At 36.1% G+C, this 22,037-nt stretch overlaps 2 protein-coding genes across 5 annotated transcripts; both read left to right on the top strand.

Moving 5' to 3' along the window:
* Positions 1-2,373: 2,373 nt before the first annotated feature.
* On the top strand, positions 2,374-9,348 carry LOC132187633 (uncharacterized). Of its 2 annotated transcripts, none has more exons than XM_059602027.1 (13): positions 2,374-2,715; positions 4,180-4,363; positions 4,465-4,533; positions 4,629-4,727; positions 5,260-5,339; positions 5,447-6,284; positions 6,700-7,388; positions 8,060-8,117; positions 8,257-8,308; positions 8,420-8,469; positions 8,682-8,729; positions 8,836-9,016; positions 9,132-9,348. In XM_059602027.1, the coding sequence occupies exons 1-12, from the start codon at positions 2,453-2,455 to the stop codon at positions 9,010-9,012; spliced, it is 2,607 nt and encodes an 868-aa protein (XP_059458010.1). In that variant the 5' UTR covers positions 2,374-2,452; the 3' UTR covers positions 9,013-9,016; positions 9,132-9,348. The 2 variants fall into 2 exon arrangements, with proteins under 2 accessions (XP_059458010.1, XP_059458001.1); XM_059602018.1 differs by having other exon boundaries at positions 8,060-8,144.
* A 1,845-nt stretch (positions 9,349-11,193) lies between these two features.
* On the top strand, positions 11,194-22,037 carry LOC132181293 (ubiquitin-like-specific protease ESD4). 3 transcript variants are annotated; one of them, XM_059594446.1, is made up of 9 exons: positions 11,194-12,629; positions 12,812-12,888; positions 12,969-13,062; positions 13,208-13,306; positions 13,896-13,988; positions 14,082-14,201; positions 20,829-20,932; positions 21,074-21,146; positions 21,543-22,037. In XM_059594446.1, exons 1-9 carry the CDS (start codon positions 11,814-11,816, stop codon positions 21,603-21,605), a joined length of 1,539 nt encoding a protein of 512 aa, XP_059450429.1. In that variant the 5' UTR covers positions 11,194-11,813; the 3' UTR covers positions 21,606-22,037. The 3 variants fall into 3 exon arrangements, with proteins under 3 accessions (XP_059450429.1, XP_059450439.1, XP_059450448.1); XM_059594456.1 differs by lacking the exons at positions 20,829-20,932; positions 21,074-21,146; XM_059594465.1 differs by lacking the exons at positions 21,074-21,146; positions 21,543-22,037 and having other exon boundaries at positions 20,845-20,932.

Genomic DNA, 22,037 nt, shown 5'->3' with positions numbered 1-22,037 from the left:
AGAACTCAGTTGCAAGCTTGGATTACAATGTATAATTTTGGAGGGAGATGCTCGAGAAGTTGTTCAATCCTTTTGTAAAGATGGAATTTGCAGAGGAAGTTATGGACAGGTATTAAATGATGCAAAATTCTTACTCACTCATGTCCCTGAATGGAGGATCAAGCACGTCCGACGTACGGCAAACACGACTGGACATGGATTGGCGAAAAGGGCGTTGGTGTATGGTGAGAATAGAGTTTGGAGAGATGAGTATCCTTTGTGTATTAGTGAAACTGTATTTGCTGAGCAAGATTCATGTTGACTAATGAAAGTTTCGAGAAACATTTCAAAAAAAAAAAAAAAAAAATTATTGTAGAAGTCATTGTTAGAATTTTGAAATTAAAAATAAATACTAAATCAATAAAGATAAAAATAAAAATATTAATATTAATTTAAAAGCCATGTTTTAAAAATAATATATAGTAGAGGACTCTTAACTCGCAAGCATGCTAGATATTAGGGCTGTCAAGGCGGTTAATAAATTTCACTAACCGCTAACCGCGGTTAGCGGTTAACGGTTAACGGTTAACTGCCGATTAGCGGTTAATGAAATAGATAACCGCCCGCTAACCGTTTTTTCAAAATTGGGCTTTTTTTTTTTTTGTTGCCTTTTTGGACTTTTTTTAACCCTCATTTTTTTTAAAAAAAAAAATTTTTTAGTGTCTTCTTGAGCCCAATTGCTGTAAAAAATAGCCCAAATTAAAAAATCAAAAATATTTGACCTAAAATTTATATTTACTTGTACTTTAAAAAAAATTTCTTAAATATTAAATCAAAAATATTTGACTCAAAATTTACATTTACATGAGATGATTTTCGTGAGATTTAGGGTTGGAAAGAAAGAGATGAATATATAGAAGTACAAAACAACGTAGTTTTGCCTTCTATATAATTTTTTTTTTTTTTTAAAAAAAAAAAAGGTTCAAGGGTGAAACTATTAACTATCAATGATTCAATTTTAAAAAAATTGTTACAAATGGTTCAAAAAATTCAAAATTGTTCAAAAAATGGTTAATTTTTTTTTTCTTCAAAAAATGGTTAAATTTCTTTTTCTAAAAAATGTTCAAAAAATACATTAATACTTCAATTGTGATTATAAGTAACACATTGTTGAATCTAATGTCAATTACTTAATTTAATATTATATAATCATATAATCTCATTAAATTATATCACATGATTAATTATTTAAATTATTATCATATTTACTTATAATCTTTTTTCTTTGAATTGAACTTAATATGTAAAGGTAAATGGTAATGTTCAAACTCCTAAATCCTAAATTCCTAAAGTATCTAATAATGCTTTAATTAAATTGTAGATATAAGTAATATATTGTTTAATTCAATTGAATCAATTGTGATTATCATTGTACATGAATCATATGATTAACTTATAAACTTATGACTTATAAGTTATGTCATATTATATATGTATTATTTATTATTATATAATCATATGATTTAATGATCAAGTCATCATGTGATATAATCATATCAATTATAGTGATAATATATAGATTACTAAAATTATAATAATAATACATTAATACTTAAATTGTGTTTATAAGTAACACATTGGTCATTGTTTAATCTAATGTCAATTACTTAATTTGATATTATACGAATCATATCATCATTGTACATTAATAATATGATTCACTTGAAGTCTTAAATAAAGTATTTGAATTGTCATTGAATCATATGATTAAGTATTGATATTATACATTTATATTATTCATATGCATATGTAAACTTATATAGACTTATAAGTTTATAACATACATTGGAAATAAATCTCTAGATATTTAATTGTTGTATTAGTATAAATTGGTATACTTATGAGTTATGTCATATTATATATGTATAATTTGTTATTATATGATAAAATGATTTAATGATCAATTGCTCATGTGATATAATCATATAAATTATAATGATAATATATTAATACTCAAATTGTGATTTAATTATTTTTTTAAAAAAATTGTGATTTAATGATCAAGTAATTATATGATATAATCATATAAATTATAGTAAAAATATATTAATACTCAAATTGTGATTTAATTATTTTTTAAAAAAATTGTGATTTAATGATCAAGTGATTATGTTATATGTATAAATATTTTTATAATTATAATTATAAAAATATATTATATAAAAAGGCGATTAGCAGTTACGGTTAGTAAACCCAATAACTATTAACCGCTAGGTGGTTATAGAGATTAAGCGATTAATGGTTAGCGGTTATAGCGATTAGCGGGCGGTCATTGACACCCCTAGATATACAAGCCAGAATGCACGCAGTACCCATTCATTTTAGGACCTTCTTCAACAAATGGCTCTGATCCGCACCTGACCTCCATTTCCAATACCAGTCAGAAATCCCAAAACGGCAAGTCGTGTCGACGATGGAGCCCCAGTACTCGACGCCGGCCCGAACGTACGGGCCCCAGCTGAAAATGACGATCCCGCCCTCGCAGTCGCAGTCTCAGTCCGACAACGACCGGACAAGCGGCGAGCTGCGTGCGCTGGACTGCAACCTCGCCTCGCTCTGCGATCACATCCAGGTCGAGGGCTTCAACTCGGGTTCCTTCTCCGACGTCGTCGTCCACGCCATGGGCTCCACCTACCACCTCCATCGCCTTATTCTCTCTCGCAGCTCCTACTTCAGGTTCGCTCGAACCCCATTTTCTCTTGGTTTCATCGTAATTTGGGCAATTCGGTTGACCTTGGTTGTGATTTTGGAAAAAATGTGGATTTTTGTGCTTGTTTTGTTGTCATTGCCATTGGTTGTGCAATTAGTTGTAGATGTTGGAGAAAAATGTGAGCTTTTAGGGTTTTCGTTGATGTTAGGGGGAAAATGTGAATAATTTGGTGAAAAATATCTGCCCCTTTTAATTAGTAAATTACATATAGCACTAGGTGGTACTGTAGGGTTCGTGAAGTATTGACTATGTTTTGGATTTATACAAATGCTTCCTCTTGGTAATTGTTTTATTTTAATTCTTGTGAAATTTGGTTGGACTTGCTAGTAAATGTTGGAGAAGAAAGTGAAATTTTTTTTGCTACTTTGAGGAGAAAAATGTGAATAATTTGGCGACATATCTCTGCTCTTTTTAAATCTTAGTGAAATATATAGCTTTAGGTGGTACTGAAGGATCCTAGAAGTCTGATTATGTTTTGGAGGTAATACTTGTGAAATGGTGGAAAAGGGAATTAGACGAAGGGAAAGAATGGAGGATAAATAATTCATAAAAACAAACCTAAAAATAATTCAGTAAAAGAAAAAGAATGGAGGATAAATAGGTTGTAGAAAAGAAATGGATTTTAGCCAGACGATTCCATGTATTGGCACTTAAGAGTCATAACAGGAATTAGCATTCAGTAGAAAGTTGAAGCAATCACCCCTTCAAAGAATTAGGTATCTCATCAGCCCCCTCCCCTTTTCTTTATGAGTATGCTCAAAAAGACAAATGCACACCTGTTCGCTTGATGGCTTTGAATTAGCATCCTTTAGATTTTCTAACGTAATTATACATTGAAGTTTTTAAAATCCTAAAAATTGTTTTTAATTAAATGGTTCAGATTTTTGTCATCTTAGTATATAACATGTGATTAGTTGAGAAAAAAATTAAAGATCCTCTAGAGTCATAAATGCTTAGATGGTAAAATTTGAGCCATTTAATTAAAATAATAGTTACAATTTTAAAAATTCTACCATGGAGTTACTGTAGATAATCTAAAGGATCCTAATATGATACTTTTTATGGCAGTAAAGGAACAATAGGTGCTTTGAGGACTTGGAGAGGTCTTTGGAGGACATTTTATCCTCTTGTTTTCATACTTTGTATCTTTGTACTGTAGCACATATGTCCCCGTTGTCGATTAGTTATGATGATTTCTTTGCTCGCTTTTCCTTTTCTAGTTAGGTGATCCTTTTGTATACTCTTTGTATACTTTGGGGCGCCTTATGCTTTTAATAAGATTGGTTATTACTTATAAAAAAAAAAATATGATACTTTTCATGTATCATATTTATGTTATTTTTAATGGTCTATCTTATCAAAAAAAAAAAATTATTACTTACAAGCAATATTCTTTGGCTTCATTTTCTGACATCTAATGTGAACGGCAGGAACATGCTTCATGGTCCTTGGAAAGAAGCCAATGCTCCAATTGTCACCTTACATGTAGATGATAAGAATGTTAATGGCGAGGCCATTTCAATGGCATTGGCTTATCTATATGGGCACCATCCGAAACTTAATGATACCAATGCATTTCGAGTTCTAGCTGCTGCCTCCTTTCTTGACCTTCAGGTACTATGTTATTTATAATGAGAACTGCATCTTTTCTTCTCATTGTAGAGTGGCAAGGATTCTATGTGAATTTTGATTACATGTTGATGTTTTTCATGCAGGATTTGTGTGCAATTTGCACAGACTTTATTATATCCGAATTATGGACTTCAAACTTCTTAGCATATCAGGTTCAAGATGCTTCTGGGAACCGCTATGTGCTACCTAATTCTACTATATACTATCAGTCTCTTTAAGTTATTGAAATTATTTACTTGTGATTCAGGTTTTTGCAGAAAGCCAAGATTATGGCATACATGGAGAGCGGGTGAGAAATGCTTGCTGGGGTTACCTTTGTCAAAGTGGCTCCATGGAGTTGAAAGAGGTACAGATGAAGAATATGCTTTTCCAGCTTGTGTGTTTGGGTAGTTATGCCTTTTCTTCTCTGTGTTGCTTTGACCAATGTATTATAATATTAACAAAAATGAAACAGGGCATGAGGAAAGGTAAGACAAGTATACTTTGTCTTTGTGAAGAATTTTTTTTGGGAAAATGTTAAGCATAATTGATCATGAGCTTGAAATTTGACAAAAACAATGCCTCTCTTGTTTGCGTGCACATCTTGTGATACACTATCTCTCCATTTCAATAATTTTTTTTTTTGGGAGAAATCCAGGACATTCCTCTGCCTTAAATGTCATATAATTGAACTTTATTCTCATATATGTAATTTATGTTTCAGTTGTTTGAATGGCTGTTTTCTAGCTTTTCATTTGTATAAAATTTATCACATTGTCCATGTTTCAAAACATGGTTTAAACTTTCATGTCATTTGAATTGCAACTTCATTGTTCAGTAAAAGTTTCTCATTTTTGTTAAGTTAAACTTACTATCTGCAATGCTCCTGTCATGCATAGGTGCTTCCAAAACTTTCCTCACAAACCTTGGATGCACTGTTAACTTCAAATGAGTTGTGGGTACCTAGCGAAGAGAAACGGTAAGGGGCATTGACAGCCTCTGAGTTTTGTGGTCTACAGCTTTGAGTTCCTGTAAAGATGGATAACACCATTTTTTTACTTTTTTTTTTTTTTTTTTTATCAAAAGGTTTGAACTGGCATTGTACACGTTCCTTGCAAAAGGTGCCCATTGCAAGGCAGAACATTCTGAGCAAGGAAGTTGCAGTTCTGAGATGGGAACAGATAGTCACTCTGATTCTCCTCAAGCAAAGGGAAAATTTTTGATCGATAGCTGCACTAATAAGATGTTGGAATCTGAACTAGGACACCTAAGTTTAAAAGATGACCTCGAAGGACATAATACCGCTCATAATCTGCTGGTTGAGCTTGCTGACTCTGTGGTTGACTCTCAAACAGGAATTTCCCATTCCAACCAACAGCTGCAAGAAACTGCATACTCTCAGTTGAATATGGAGCCAAGATTCCCCTGCAACATGGAAGGACCTCCATCATCAAGTCCCTCATTTCCAGATGTAGATGGAATCAGAACCTCATGTTCCTATGTTGAAATGCCGATTGGTGTTAGAGCAAGTGGACTAGGGACCGCTGGAATGGCTATGGAAGGGCCATCTGAAGAAGGCCCATGCTACCATCTGAATAACAATAGCTGGCTTGCCAGGGACCAATCAAGGCAGTGCTCTTCAATGAACTCTTCCTGTGATGGGCTCATGATTAATGATTGGGAAAGATGTGGCATGCCTCCTCTTTCATGGGGTGGCAGGGTTGTGCGCAAGAGACAGCTAAAGGGTTATGCTAGAGGGAATTGCGGGGTTCGTGGGGAAGAATATGATGCATTTGTTAATATATTTGAAGGGGGTTCTCTATTGTATTGCAACATGTCATTCGAGGCACTTTTAGACGTGAGAAAGCACCTTGAAGAATTGGGGTTCCCTTGCAAAGCTGTAAATGACGGTCTTTGGCTACAGGTCTGATGCTGTATCTCATTACTCATTAATTTTTTTTATTTTTATTTTTTTTATGGTCATTGCCATATATAGAATGTTTATGACATGGGGGAATTAGAAGAGTGCATGCTTCCTGTTACAATGTTTTTTAGTTTTATCCATGGTGGTTCTCCTAGCCATCTGTTTTCTCTCAGTATATGGTATTTTCAGAAGAATTTTATGGATGCCATAATATGTATAGGTTGACTGATTCAGTCTAGGAGTACCACTATATGAGCCAGCAGAGTGGCTGCAAGAACTCTCTGCATGTTTCCCGCCATGGGAAGTTTAGACATCTTTTCATGATACAAGCATTTATAATCATGCACATTCCAAACTATGCTTTTTTTATTTTTTAAGAAATTTATATTTTCTTTTTTGTATGGTTATCATGTAGATGCTTTTAAGCCAGAGGGTGCAAGAAATTGGTGCTGATACATGCAAAAGTTGCTGCCTCGCAAGCATGGTGTGCAATTGTAGGCAGCCATTTAGATTTTCACATGGACTCCCAACCACTGGATATTACATGCAAGAGCATGATCATACTTCTGGAAACATGGGGAATGCATATGTTGCCGAATCTGCTCAAGGTGAAGGAAATGGCCTCTTTAGACATGTGCGCGTGCATGTTAGGGGGCCTATTGATGGGCTTGCAGGTATTGGACGTGGAACTACATTTGTGCCTGCAGCTGCTTCGCCTCCAACACGTTTTGTCTTTTCACGTGTTCCTTTTGGTATGAGCAACCGAAATGGCCAGCCATCTCTTGCTAATGATGATTCAGAGGCAAGAGCTGACCACGGTGGGGACCTTTCTGGAGATGGGTTGACAGCTTTGGTTGGCCTGAGCCATGGAGGGTGCAATGTAGCTAATGTTCATGGGGAGCAAATGGAGACAGAGTATGAAGTGGATCTGCAGAGCAGAATGTCTGGAACTTCCATTGCAGCACCGAGTACTAGCAGCATCCCTATGCAGATGCTTGAGTCACCGGGGCATGCTGTTGGGATTGAGTGGGAGAATGCAAACAGTTCATCTATCTCATTGGACTTGAAAACACCTTTAAATCACTTCCCTCCATTTCGATTTGGGTAAGTAATAGTTTTGCTTTCAGTTGCTATTGACATTTTCTTTTGATGGTAATATTATATTTTAAAAGATCTCAAAGGGAATGGCTCTGCATGCTGCAGATGTTGTGATCTTGTGGATACACTAGCTGGTGTAATTTATTTTAACCTCCTATTGTGATTACATGATTCACATTCTTTTGAGGATAATATGGTATCTCTCTTTAATCTTTTTTCTGATCAAATTTGTTTCAAAACTAAAACTTATTACTTAATTCCATAAAAAAGCAGTGCCATATTATTTCTTGTAGGGTGCTGTTCTAGGATTGTCCTTCTGATGTCTCAATATCAAAGTGGTAAGACTGAATACTTAGTTAAGTTAGTTCAGTCGACTGCTAATATATAGCAATTTTCTCTTTTTGCATTCCTCTTTGGTTGGGTCTTGATGGCTCTGTATATCAGAAGTAGTACTTCAGTTGGTCGAGTCCTAGTGCCATACTCGAATTTCCTTTGCACTGGTTTTGATGGACAAGCATTATGATCAGTTGTCAATCAGCCCAATCCTATTGTATATGCATTATATTCTTGCTTCCTAGTTATATCTCTGTTTTTTCCTCTTTTCCCTCTTATTGTTGACTCCTAAAACTAAGAAAGTTTCTAGTATGTGTTGTGCTAATTCTCTATTGGATTTACAGGGTGCAATTTGAGGATGTGCACAGGCTCAGTGATGGCCAAGTCAAACACTCTTCTGAGGTTTTTTATGCTGGTTCTTTATGGAAGGTGTTTGAATATCAGCTGGTTATTATGCTTATATAAGCTTGAAATTTAGAATGAGGCTTTATCTACTTGCAATGGTCTGAAACAGATTCAATTTCTCTCTTTGGATTTTTAGGTAAGCGTTCAGGCTTTTAATGATGAAGACCCTCAGGGACGGCGAACACTTGGTAATGTTCGAAGCTGTAAAAGTTTCTACCATGGAAACATTTTACTCTGTTTATCAGTATTAAAAGAATTCATGCTGTCTAACTTGAGTACATTTCATTATATCTGTTTAGGTTTATTTCTTCACCGTCGGAAGGCGGAGATAACTGATTACCTTAGAAAGGTCAGCCCTTAGTCCTGGTTATCAGAGCATGAGATGGTTTATCATACTAATAATGAAAAATATTCTATTTTTCTTTTTGTTTCGATAATAATCGCAACTTTGTTGTCGTGCCCTGGTAATGAATGTGACTTTCAACTGCCTCCTGAGAAATTGAAGTTGTTAATTAGTGATTTGTCCTACTCCAGGCTAAATCTTTAACCATCTGCTTTTAGGTTCATATGTTTGTGGACTCTCGGGAAAAGGTTACTGCACGTTATCAGGTATCCAAGTGAACAATCTGCTGTCCATTTAATCGCTGCTTGCCTTATGCATTTTTGTGCAACTGTCATGCTTTAATTCTTGGTTCTTATGCCTTCCATTATTTAGTTGATTTGTCCATCAAAACGGGAAGTCATGCTGTTTGGAAGCTTCAAACAAACGGGCACTCTTTTACCAAAAGCTCCAAAGGGATGGGGTTGGCGAACAGCTCTTTTATTTGATGAGCTTGCTGATCTTCTCCAAAATGGGACCCTACGGGTGGCTGCTGTTGTGCAGCTCGTCTGAAAATGTAACGAAGTAGCTGACTTGGGTCAAACCAATCTGAAGTGGTTAATTTTGATGCTTCATGCAAAGTCAGATCACTAATTTCTTCTTCTTCTTCTTCTTCTTCTTCTTTTCTCCAGTTGTTTCAGATGTAAATAAATCACAACCAGAAGAGTCAGATCCTTGAGCGAAGACGAGAACTGGAAATAATGACTGCATATGTGTATTGAAATTTTGGGTAACAAATGCATGACCTGGTTATAAACTTAATAGTTTTCTGCGTTACAATTGTATTGCTGGTTCACATCAATTTAATACTCTGTATATAGTTAATGAAATCAAACTTTTTTGATTGGATGCTTAAATCCTACTACACCAATTTGCCACCGTGGCCAATGTTGAGGTTAAGCACATAATTTGACCGGGACAAAAATTTCCTCCAAATTAGTATGGTGAAAATATTTTCTAACCCATTTAAAATAGTATGAAGTATCTATAAACATTCAAAAAGCACATTAAATTTAGTCTAAGTTATTAAACTGTTATTAATGACGTTAAGAATTTAATGCGCATTTTAAATGTTTATAGACACTTGACACTATTTTAAAAGGGTTTGAGATTCCTTTATATGAACATGTCAAAAAAATAAATAAATGAATTTGAGAATATTTCTTTCATACTGCTTTAGAAAAAATTTATGTCAATTTGACTGCAATCTATTTGGCGAAGCCGGAGGAAGGGGTAAAGGAACATTGAGTATGACCAAATTTAAATATCGACCGTTGCTATATACCATGTACAATTTTCTATAAGATGTATGTCTGCCTTTCTTCTTCCAAATCTGTCTCTTCGTCTCTGCACAATATGAATCTAGCTCTCTTAGCAAAATTGGGTTGGAAGTTACAGCTGGATTCGGATAGTTTAGGTGTTTAGGCTCTCAAAGGAAAATATCTTAGAAATTCCTCTTCAAAGATGTCTGGACAAAAAGTAGAGCAACTTTCTTAAAACCCATTATATTTTCTAAATGTAAGAAAAACTCCTAAAAAACTTTTATATTCTTATGATGTTCCCTAAATCAAGGGAACACCAACAGAATCAAAAGTGCTACCATAAATATAGGGTAACACTTTTGTTTTCATTAACATTATTTTAATATAAAAAGATTTACCTTTTCTCTTTCATTCTTTTAGTATTTATTTAAAATAATATTTAAATTTTTTGTGGAAAAAAAAAAAAAAAATCCTTTCTGCTCCATGTAGCTACTACAATGGACTTGTTATGGCTTCATAGAAACAAAGTCAACCGAGGTCAACTTCCCCTCTCTTCTATTCAAATGGCGATTCAGGCCACAGAGAATATTTGCATGCTTTGAACTTAATAGCCAATGCTTATGTTTCCACTCTAATCTTAACCCTATGAGGTAGGTAATGATGATTCAAGGTGAATACATCATACATAACTAAAAATGAGGTGTGTTATTCTATTTCAAACTGAATAAAGAACAATTTTTATCTGAAAAGACCATTCACCCATAATTGCAAATAAATTAATCTTAAGACTTGATAATAATTGCTAATGAACTTGGAACTTTGTTGTTGGAGAGAGAGAGAGATTCCCATGATTTTAGACCTTTTTGTTTTTGTGTTCTCACAAATCCCACTTGGGTCCAAGGTAAATCAAGTCCAACATTTTTCTGTTGATTATAGAATATGATCCGAATTCGACACTAGCATTAGTATTTAGAGTAATGCTAAGAATAAGATTTATATTTTTTTTGCGTATTTTTAAAATTGATATGACTTTTAAAATTATCATTAAATTTGTGATAAATTATTATTAAATTTTAATCCAATAATAATTACATAAATTTTAAAAGAATTAAAAAAAAAAAAAAAAAAACATGAGGGTGATCCCCAGCATTGCTCCTAGTACTTATTAACCCGAGTTTTGTGTTTTTGTTCCTCAATGGAGTTGGACTAACATCAAATTTACAGTTCCTTATTGACTTCTTTTAAGATTTTTTTTTGTTTGTTGCTCCTTAATATGTTTTTGGAGTATTTTTAATTTTAAAAAAATATTTTAATGTGACATAAAATGTAAAAAAAAAAATATATATTCGTCACGACTTGTAAAATCTTAGAACAAAATATTTATATTTATATTGTAAAATCAACCACAAACAATATCAAAATCTATGAAAGATTTACGATGATTCCTGGCGGGTAGTACGAGAACAAGGCATGCGCAAGAAGGAAAGGGATGATTGTAAACAAAGGAAAAGAATAAAAATGTGTTGTTGTTGAGTCAGCAATGCGTTGGGGACTCGAGAAGGCAACACAATAATAATCACAGACGATCTTTTTCCAATTGTAATTTGTGCCGCGAAAACAGAGACCCTTCCCCCTCACCCACCTGAACTGAACCCTAACGCAATCGATCGGGAAGTTCTTGATAGATCCGAGCAAACCTGCGAGACCAATACTACCACCTTCAATACCTTCTCCAATCTTTCTCGCCGAAATTTCTTGTGTTTTCATTACGAGTGCACATTCCTGAATTTTGTTTCAAATACGCACCTCAGATGCTCTTTTAGGGTTTTGAATCTTATCAAATTCGCGCCTTTTCGCTCGATTGCCGACATTTTCATACCAATTAATCTTTATCAGCTACGTTTTAGCCTTAAAGCCCTAATTTGGAACCCAATTGCGTCGCTTCTAGGGTTTAACCACAAAACCCTAACTTTTCTGAATTCGACATGGTGGTTCTCTCCGACAATGGTTTTTGGTAAATGGGTTTCCGATTTCTAGGGCTTAAAATTCCCAATGGGTGCCCGAACGAGCAACCGTAAGCGCGGAGACGAGTGCCTGAGCTTCAACCACACGTACCCATCTCAGAACTCCTCAGATTTTCACGTTTCGAAGAGACCCAGATTCTCGTCCATGCACCAGAACCCGGACCGAACCGTTGTGTCCTCGAACAGCACCGTTGCAAGGCTTTCTCGGTACCCTGAAGCTACTCCGCGGCTGGGTAGGGAAGTCCACGCGCCGTGTAGAATTCTCAATTACGGGTTTTCCTCAACAAGTTTGAATCAGAAATCCGGCCCAAGGACTAGTGGGGTTTGTGAAAAGGAGAAGCCTATTGATGAAATGGGGAACATACTGAGTTACAAGTACAATAATGCGAAGAATAGCGCATTGCGAGCTATTCGGCACTTGACAAAGGGGAAGGAGAAGGAGGAAGAGGTGATTGATGTGGATACGGATAATGAAAAGGGCAGTGGAGGCGGCGGAGTGTCCGAAGATTCGAGTATTGAGGAGGTTGAGGTTGTTAATGGGGTGGTGGTCAATGTGCAGGAATTGGATGCTAAGACAATGGATAGAGGGCTTTTTCCCTCGTCGTCTTCTGCGGTTTCAGACTTGACGAATGGGAATTTGAGAGTGGACAATGAGGAGAAGATGTTAGATTCTTTGTCGCTGAATCACGAGCGGGATTTGTCGAGCGTCTCCGCTTACAAGAAGTTGCTGGAGTCCGTGGAAAAGCGGACTTCAAAATTGAGAAACCTGAGTTTTGAGATTGAGGTGAATGAGAAGCGTCGGTCTATTTTTCAGTTGTTGCGTCCAGCAGCGAAACCGGTGGAGGTGAAGTTCTTTTACTTGCTCTATGTTAAGAAGTGCTTTTTCGGTTAGTCTTTAGAATTGAATTGCTGTGTAAGCTTGAATGTGGTTCCAAATGCTGATAAGATAGTATTATAATGGTTTATATCGTTTTGTTATAGTTGGTCTTTTCTTTTTTCACAAGTTATATTTTGTTGAATTTTCAGAAAGTGCCGCGAGAACCTTTTGTTCATCTTACGAAGGAGGAAGAGGCTGATGTTGAACGTGCATTTAATTCCAATAAGTATGGTTTGATAGAAATGTTTTTTGTAATTGAAATGGGTTTCGTTGTTAGTGTAACATTATTGGGGTGTACACCTACAGGCGGAAGGTCTTAGCCACTCATGAAAACTCTAACATTGAGATCACAGGAGGAATTTTGCAGTGTCTTAGACCAGGTGCATGGTTGAATGATGAGGTAATCATTGGTATTTCATTGATATCTTTTTGTTGACAGCCATGGCGAAGGGTTTTGTTATTTGGTAACAGTGAGTGGGGACTAACTGGTTTTGCTGAGCTGGTTATGTAGTTTCTTGATATGTATGTTCTTTCTTCTTTTGCAGGTCATAAATGTGTACCTTGAGTTGCTGAAAGAGAGGGAAAATAGAGAGCCACAAAAATTCTTGAAGTGCCATTTCTTCAACACATTTTTCTATAAGAAGGTTGATAATTTATATTCCTCCTTATTTCTTCAATTTTGGTAAACTTAGTTTTATTTTTACGAATCACTTCATTGACCACCTGCAACGTTGCATTCATTTTTCTGAGGATTTATAGATGGTACTCTTTGCATTTGGCCTTTATGCATAGTGAGTTATGTTTTAGTCTTTGAAGTTGAAGATATTTTTTGCCCTTGTTCTTTTTTTTTTAGATGTTGAATTATGGCGATCTAGTTTTTGATCATCATTTTTATTTAAACTATCTTTCTTGGTTCTTAGTTTCTAGTTGGTAAGCATTTGAAGATCAATTCCAATTACCTACTTTATAAGCTTATTTGTCTCTCTTTAAAATATTCTGGTAGCATCATATTCTATCATTTTATTGCCTAATTATGACCATGCTCCATATCCGCTCTCAAATAAAATGTTGTTTTTCAAATTTCGCACTATAATCTCAGCAATCTGTCCATCCCCCTTTTTTATATGTTTCCCATTTCTGTTCTCACTACTGCTGTTTGGTTTAATTCATCTTATTGCGATTTTCTCTGGTGTTAATATTCATGCCTTGCTTAACCTGGCTGTTAATGCCCAGTTAATAAGCGGGAAGAATGGCTATGATTATAAATCTGTCAAAAGATGGACTAGCCAAAGGAAATTGGGATATAGCCTCATTGAGTGTGACAAAGTAATTCACTATTCCCTCCTTTTTTCTCCACACAGACACACATATTTATTGGCCATGCTTGAAATTTAAATTGTTTTCTTTCATTGTGCTCAGATATTCGTCCCTATACACAAAGAGATACATTGGTGCTTGGCAGTTATAAATAAGAAAGACGAGAAATTCCAATATCTTGATTCACTCGGAGGGATGGACACCCAAGTGCTGAAAGTATTGGTATGCTTTTTTGTCCTTCCCTGTTACATTTATATGCTGATGTCATGCTAGTAAGTTATAAGAACTATATATATTCCAGCACCAGGAAATGATCCCTAGCCACATTCCCTCTCTTCTTTTCCCCACCTCCTTTGGGTAGTAAAATAGTTTTATGGAAATTCTCTTCCAACTAAGCTACTGTCCAGCCATGTTCCTGTTGGACTGTGAAATTCTTTGTGTAATTTATAAATGAAGCAAACATAGTGAAATCAGGATCAACCAGTAGATGCCACCAAGCCAACAGGTGTTGTGCTGGTATCCACCATATACTTCTACCATAGTGCCACTTCCCACCAACACCTGCTGTCAGCAGTTGCTGCCTCCATGACCATCACCTGCATGCCACTTGCACCTCACATGGTGCCATCATTACCTTTTGGCAGCCCCTACCCCCGCCAAAGCTGCTCTTGCCATCATCATCACCTTGACAACTGCCAGCACTAGCACGACAATTGTTGTCATCATAATCGCCATGGCGCTCAGCAATATATCACAACTTTCAATGCGCATCTGAATTGGGAAATTTCAAGATCATGGGATTTTGATTCCTTCATTTTTAATTTGTGAACTAAAACCATGGCATAGCCATTGACAAAATAAAATAAATTGTTTCAGAATTTCTACTGGTAAGCCTTTTTTATTTTATTTTTTTCCTACCCTAAGCAAAGTAGAGGATTATTGGCTACTGCTTCTCCATTTATGATGAGCTAGCAAGTATTATTTGCTAAATCAGTGATGAGTTTCTACTAAAGGCAACACATTTGACATTTTATTTTTATAAGTAATGATTAACATTAATGTCTTATGTTTAAATGGAACTTCATGTACATTGATAAGCATATTTTGCATTGTCATCTCTGTTGAAGATGCATTGTCATCCTAGTACACCACCAAGGCCTCTTTGTCATGAACTATTCCATAAAGTTATAGGAATGAGGAGTTCAGAGCCGCTTCTCCGCACTACATGTCATGCCAAAATCATATGCGGGATTCATCCCCAACCTTGAAGGAGACAAGGTTGGAGAAATACTCCTCCAAATACACACCCGTAGGGCCCTCGAGCTTCCTCTGAATACCAACCCCCTCTCTGGACCTCATACTTCTTAGCAATCACCTGTCTCCATAGAGAATTCTCCTTGGCTATTTACCAAGTAGAGCTTTATTGAATGACATGAGATTTTTAACACCCAACCCTAAGCTCAAATAGTCTTCCAATTCACTCAATCACCCGTCCCTAAGGATTGGGGAGCAAATTGTCTTCCAATTCACCAAGTGAAACTTAGACTCATTGCCTGGTCCATCCCAAAGAAGGTCTCTTTGAAGATGCTCCATTCTCCTAGCAATGCCTGTTGGTAATGGGAAGAGGGATAAGAAGTACGTAGGTAAATTGGATAATGTACTCTTGGCTGGAGTTAGGCGACCTCCCTGAGACAAGTAGATGTTATTCCAGCTAGCTACCTTTTTTTTTCCATTTTCTCAACTACCCCATCCCAAATAGCTTTTGACTTGAAAGAAGCACTCAGAGGAAGACCCAAATATTTCAGGGGAAGAGAAGAGATACTACAATTGAGAATATTGGTTAGCTGTTCCTTATGCAGAATCTCCACTACTGCAACTAATTCAAATTTTCGCAAATTGACCTTTAAGCCCAATCTGGCCTCGAAACATGGGAGAATGAGACCCAAGTTATAGATTTGATCATGATCTGCATCACACATAATAAGTGTATCATTTGTAAACAGAAGGTGTGATATTCCTAGGGGGCAGCGTTATGGATGTTTACCTGAAATCCTGATAAATAACTCCCAACTATAGTCCTAGAGAACTTCCTGCTAAGAGTGTCCATGACAAACATGAAGAGGAGGGGGGAGAGTGGGTCCCCTTGGCGAAGGCCCCGAGAACTACCAAAGAAACCATGCGGGCTACCATTAATCACGATGGAGAAGCGGGCATTGGAAATACAAGCAAATATCCATTTCCTCCATTTAGTATCAAAACCACAACGCCCTAAGACATAGGAGAGGAACTCATAGTTGACATGGTTGTAAGCCTTTTCCAAGTCCAGCTTGCAAATAACACCTGGAATTCCCAATTTCAACATGTTGTCCAGGCTTTCATTAGCTATAAGAACCTTGTCTAGAATTTGTGTCCACCCTATAAAGGCGTTCTGACTATTCAAAATGAGCTCTCCTAACATCTGGTTTATTCTAATAGCAAGTATTTCGCCATGATTTTTTAAACACTTCCCACCAGGCTGATAGGTCTGAAATCCCTTCCAGCTATCCAATTTTCTTAGGGATGAGAGCAATAAAGGTCGCATTGAGGCTCTTCTCGCACACCTTATTGTTAGAAATAAAAAGGATAGATGCACAAGCAATAGTCTTTTGCTTATCAAAAAAAAAAAAGATGCACAAGCAATAGTCTTCTCGTTACAACTGTTAGGTTGAAAGAGGTAAAACAAAGTGAATAAAAATAGAAAGTAAAATATTACGGGTGAAATCAGAGATATTGTGCATAAAACTCCTCTAAATAATTCATTGGGTAAAACTTTTAAATAGACTACAAATAAAACATTCATTCCTAAAAACGAGGACCCACTTAACCACTACTAAAATAACACGGAGCATTAAATAACTAAAACTCCTAAATTAAAGGACTCAACTTGCAACATGATAGACTAACAAACAGATAATGCTCACTAAGAAATAGGGACATTAACACACTACTCACATAACAAGCTAAGAAATAGGAACACTTTCTGCATTATTTCTAACACTCCCCCTTAATGTAGAATGTTTACAACTTCTAACAAATCTCTAATTGAATGAATTTATTTGAAAGAATGGGCTTTTTGAATATATCTGCAAGCTCGTCATTTGTAGCTTCTTGCTCATGTTGCTTCATGTCTTCTAATATTCTCCTTCGCCAAACAACTTGACAAGCTATTGAAGTTATAGCAAAATTATTTGTCTCAGCTTCAGCAGATAACAATGCAGTAGATAATTGCTTCTTTGAACTCCAAGCAATTATTCTTGAACCAAGGTTGGAGACGTATCTCGTCATGCTTCAACAATCATCCAATAAAACTGCCCAATTAATATAAAAAAAAACCAAATAGTTCAAAACTGTTAACATTAGTATGCCAAAGACTATAGGAGCATGTGTCCTTCACGTATCTCAGCACCCTTTTGACAACACCATAATGAAGCTTGCTAGGACTTTGCATGAACCTTGACAAGAGACATGTAGCTTGCATTATATCCAGCCTGCTATTTAGTAGATACAATATACTTCCAATCAAACTTCGATAAGCGCCAACATCAACCTTTTCTTCTCCATCATTCAAACTAAACTTCTGATTGGTGTTCATAGAAGTCTCCATTGGGTTGCAATCATGCATCCCAAGCTTTTCAAAATGATCACTTCCTTACTTCCTTTGAGACGTACAAATTCCTTCTTCACATTGTTGAATTGAAGGCAAACCTTCCACCTTAAGTGCTTGCTTTTCCCCAGCAAGATTGAGAGGAAATATTTTGTTTTTAACCATAGGGATATGGACTAACAAATCCTGCTTGGTTTTGTTTTTATACAAATAACATGATAAATCTTCAAACACAAGAGAATAACCTTCTTCTACAAATTGCCCCACACTTAACAGCTATGTTTGGGAAGAGCCAGGTCCGGCACTGTAGCTGGAACGGCACTGTTTCAGCTACAGTGTCAACTGACACGTGGCAGAAGAAATTGATTTTTTATCTTTTTTTTTTTTAATCAAAATATTAAAAAAAAAAAAAAAAGAAGATAAAAAATCAATTTCTGGCGCCACGTGTCAGTTGGCACTGTAGCTGGAACAGTGCCGTTCCAGCTACAGTGCCGGGCCTGGCTCTTCCCAAACATAGCTAACAGATTTGAATCCAAATCAGGAACATACAAAACATTGTATATGATGTCCATTCCACATGAGTTTAGCTTTATATTACCTTTGCCATGTGCTGAACGTATGGTTCCATCACCCATCTTCACTTTGCTTGTCACAGATTTATCCAAGTTAGTGAAGGCTTCCAAATTGGCTGTCATGTGATTACTACACCCACTATCAATATACTAATCATTTGGCGTACATTCTTTAGTAGAATAATACGCAAGAAACAAACTTTCTGTTTTATCTTTCTCTTTTTCTTCAACAAAGTTTGCTTGTTTTTCTTTGAGCCTACAATACCTCTCTATATGGCCATAATTCTTACAATAATAATATTGGGGCTTTTGGTAACAATTTTAACCTTCATCACCAGCTTCAACTTGTCTTCCATTATGATATTGGTAGTCGTTACTTGAATGTCCACCTCTTTTTCCACGAAAAAAAAAGGACTCCACACCCTCTTATGGTTGAAACCTTGCTGGTAGACTCATTAGTCTCACCACTTGTTTTGCCTTTAGAAAACTGCAATTTTGTATAAAATGCATTTTCTATAGAATTTTCTTCATATCTTTTCATCTTGTCTTCATGAGATTGCAGGGAACCAAATAATTCATCAACTGTTAACACACTTAAATCCTTAGATTCTTCTATGGCAGCGACCACATGGTCATACTTCATAGGCATACTTCTCAAAAAAATTTCAACAACTTTTTGATCAGATAAATTTTAACCAAATTTTCTGATTTGATTCACAATGTCTAGCATATTAGAGAAATAATCATGCATAGACTCACCTTCTTTCATCATCAAACTTTCAAAATTTCTGCGAAGAGTTTGAAGTTTGATGGTCAATACCTTGATACCCATTTTGTAATGCATCTCAAGCATGCTTCGACTTTGTTGCAGTAGCAATTCAAGGAAAGATGGATTCATCCACAATTTGTTGAATGAAAAACAATGCCTTGGCATCTTTCTTCTGAATATCTCTGAGAGTGTCTATGGAAACACCAGTTTCTACATAGCCTTTCTCTACTAAATCCCATAGGTCTTGGGAAATAAAGAGAGTCATCTTTGTGCTCCAAATGTCATACCCAGCTCCTTGAAAGAGTGGGAGTGATGGCTGTGAGGGGTTAATACCGTTGCTTGCCATGAATCTAGCTTTGATACCAGATGTTAGAAATAAAAAGGATAGATGCACAAGTAATAGTCTTTTCTTTACAACTGTTAGGTTGAAAGAGGTAAAACAAAGTGAATAAAAATTGGAAGTAAAATATTATAGGTGAAGTCAGAGATATTGTGCATAAAACTCCTCTAAATAATTCATTGAGTAAAAAATTTAAATAAACTACAAATAAAACACTCATTCCTAAAAACAAGGACCCACTTAACCACTACTAAAATAACATGGAGCATTAAATAATTAAAATTCCTAAATTAAAGGACTCAACTTGCAACATAATAGACTAACAAACAGATAATGCTCACTAAGAAATAGGGACATTAACACACTACTCACATAACAAGTTAAGATATAGAAACACATTCTGCATTATTTCTAACACTTATGCTCATGAAAGTTATGAAAGACGTGCATAAGATCATCCTTCATTATGGCCCAACAAGACCCAAAAAACAAAGCAATCGTGAAGCCGTCAGGGACTGGCACCTTGTCACCATCCATACTGAGCAATGCCTGAAGAACTTCTCTTGAAACCATCCATACTAAGCAATGCCTGAAGAACTTCTCTTGAAACGGTCTCTCCAACCAATCTGTTTCTATAGAGTCTAAACAGGGAAACTCCAAGCCATTAAATTTGGGGTGCCAAGGAACTATAACGGTAAAGAGATTCTTGTAATACTGAATGATTGTATCTTTGATTGCCTCTTGATTGGAAGTAACAATGCCATCGATGCGAAGACTGGAATAAAGTTGTTTCACTTGTGAGAGTTGGCAAGGTAGTGAAAAATTCTCGTGTGATGATCCTCTTCCTTTAAAGAAGTCGCCCTAGACTTCTGTCTTCAACTGGCTTCTTGCATAAGGGCAACATTTTCCAAATCTGCTTTCACCGTAGCCCTCTTGACTTTCTCCTCTTCTACAAGAGATATATCTTCTTCTAAATAATCAGGAACCTGGATCTCCTCTAGTAAAGACTTCTTCCTCTCCTCTACATTTTCGAAGAATTCCTTCCAGCGTTTCAACTCAAGTTTCATCCATTTTAGTTTATTAGCTAAAACAAAACAGGGAGTACCAAAGAACTGATATGAATCCCACCATTGTTTTACCATATCTACAAAGCCCTTTGCTTTCAGTCATTTGTTCTCAAATTTAAATGAGCATGATCCTCTGGTGATACCTCCGCATAAGATCATCCTTTGTGCACGTTTCTTAGGCAAACATTTCCCATCTGATCCTTAAAAGTTTTATTAGGGCATGTCAAACTGTTAAAGGACACTTGATTTTGTCATGAGTATGGCCCACTGCGTAAACAATTTATAAATTCTTAGAACTTGCGCTGTAAATTAACTTTAGGATGTGCACACCTCCCAGCTATTACCCTCTCTATGGAAATAGTAATGTCTCACACATTAATGGTGGTACTTCTTTGTCTGAAGGAAAACAAGTTTGAGGAACTCATTGAGGTTTGCAGCTAATGTTACTCATTCTCCAGGCTAAATATTTTGTAGATGAGGTGAAAGACAAGAGTGGAAAAGACATCAATGTAAGTTCCTGGAAACAAGAATTTGTTGAAGACCTCCCTGAACAGGAGAATGGGTGCGTATCCACATATTTTATGCCATCCTTGCATCTTCCTTAGAAAGTCACTTCCTGAAAAGTTTTATGAATTTATTACAGTAAGCAAAGAGAGATATTGCTCATTGAAACACTTTTCTGAATGAATTTTTGCTAAAACAGGTTCGACTGTGGCGTGTTCATGATCAAATATGCTGACTTTTACAGCAGAGGTATTGGCCTCTGTTTCAACCAGGTAAGGTCAATTGAGAAAATACTTCTCATGCATGACAGTTACAGCTGTATAATTGGTTGCGTATGTTCCCCATGATTGCATCAATTGTTTTTTGGGGGTGGGGGGAAGAGGAAATTTGCCAAAAAGTTATTGCTAAGGGAAATATCTTTTAACTGATATGGATATATGGGTCGAGGCAATGGCTTCCCACTAATGGCCCCATTCTTGGTGGTTAGTTTGTCTCTGTATGCAATACGAAAACAATGAAGCCTAGTATATGAAGCATAGAAACACCCTTTCAACCATGAACCCAATGAAAATAATTTCCTCTCCTATTTAAATTGCTACATACTTGCATCAATGAGTCTAAATCAGTTATTGATTACAACTGAATCTCTGTTTTTCTTTTCCTTGTAGGGACACATGTCCTACTTTCGGCAGCGGACTGCAATGGAGATTCTTAGATTGAAAGCCAACTAGTAGAAACTTCCAACCTGCTGTACCCCTTTGAAATGAGCAATTAGCTAGTAACAGTTTTCCATCATTAAATGATGAGTATGAAATTGGTGGCCTTCATCAAGAAAAGATGCCTTCATTATCCTGGTAAGGTGACTTCGGAACGGCGTCGCCGGTAGTGTGCTAGTCTGGAGTGGTAGCTTGTATAGTTGTATATACCATACAAGTGTGAGCCATTATTGAAGGGTTAATTTGCAAGCTATAGGTTATGTATTGATAATTTTCACTTTCACTTGCAAGAATATTTCTTAGAACCTTTTTCCCTCCCTCTCTAAGCCTGCGTTCTGCTCAGTGATCGAAGGCATTCATTGCCTATTTTTTGTATTGGAGTTGATTTTGCAAGTGTAATCGTGAGTTTCAAATGCTCAAGAAAATGAGAAATCCTTGTTTGGTGTA

The sequence above is a fragment of the Corylus avellana genome, chromosome ca1 (assembly GCF_901000735.1).
Source record: "Corylus avellana chromosome ca1, CavTom2PMs-1.0".
Lineage (NCBI taxonomy): Eukaryota > Viridiplantae > Streptophyta > Magnoliopsida > Fagales > Betulaceae > Corylus > Corylus avellana.
The sequence above is the reverse complement of the archived record's forward strand: the minus strand, read 5'-3'. Positions and strand labels throughout refer to the sequence as shown.

Coding starts and splice junctions, on each gene's coding strand:
- LOC132187633 (XM_059602018.1), top strand. CDS start 2,453: ATGGAGCCCCAGTACTCGACGCCGGCCCGAACGTACGGGCCCCAGCTG. Junction 2,716..4,179: donor TCTCGCAGCTCCTACTTCAG/GTTCGCTCGAAC, acceptor TGTGAACGGCAG/GAACATGCTTCATGGTCCTT. Junction 8,470..8,681: donor TAACTGATTACCTTAGAAAG/GTCAGCCCTTAG, acceptor ATCTGCTTTTAG/GTTCATATGTTTGTGGACTC.
- LOC132181293 (XM_059594446.1), top strand. CDS start 11,814: ATGGGTGCCCGAACGAGCAACCGTAAGCGCGGAGACGAGTGCCTGAGC. Junction 13,307..13,895: donor ACACATTTTTCTATAAGAAG/GTTGATAATTTA, acceptor GTTAATGCCCAG/TTAATAAGCGGGAAGAATGG. Junction 14,202..20,828: donor CCCAAGTGCTGAAAGTATTG/GTATGCTTTTTT, acceptor CTCATTCTCCAG/GCTAAATATTTTGTAGATGA.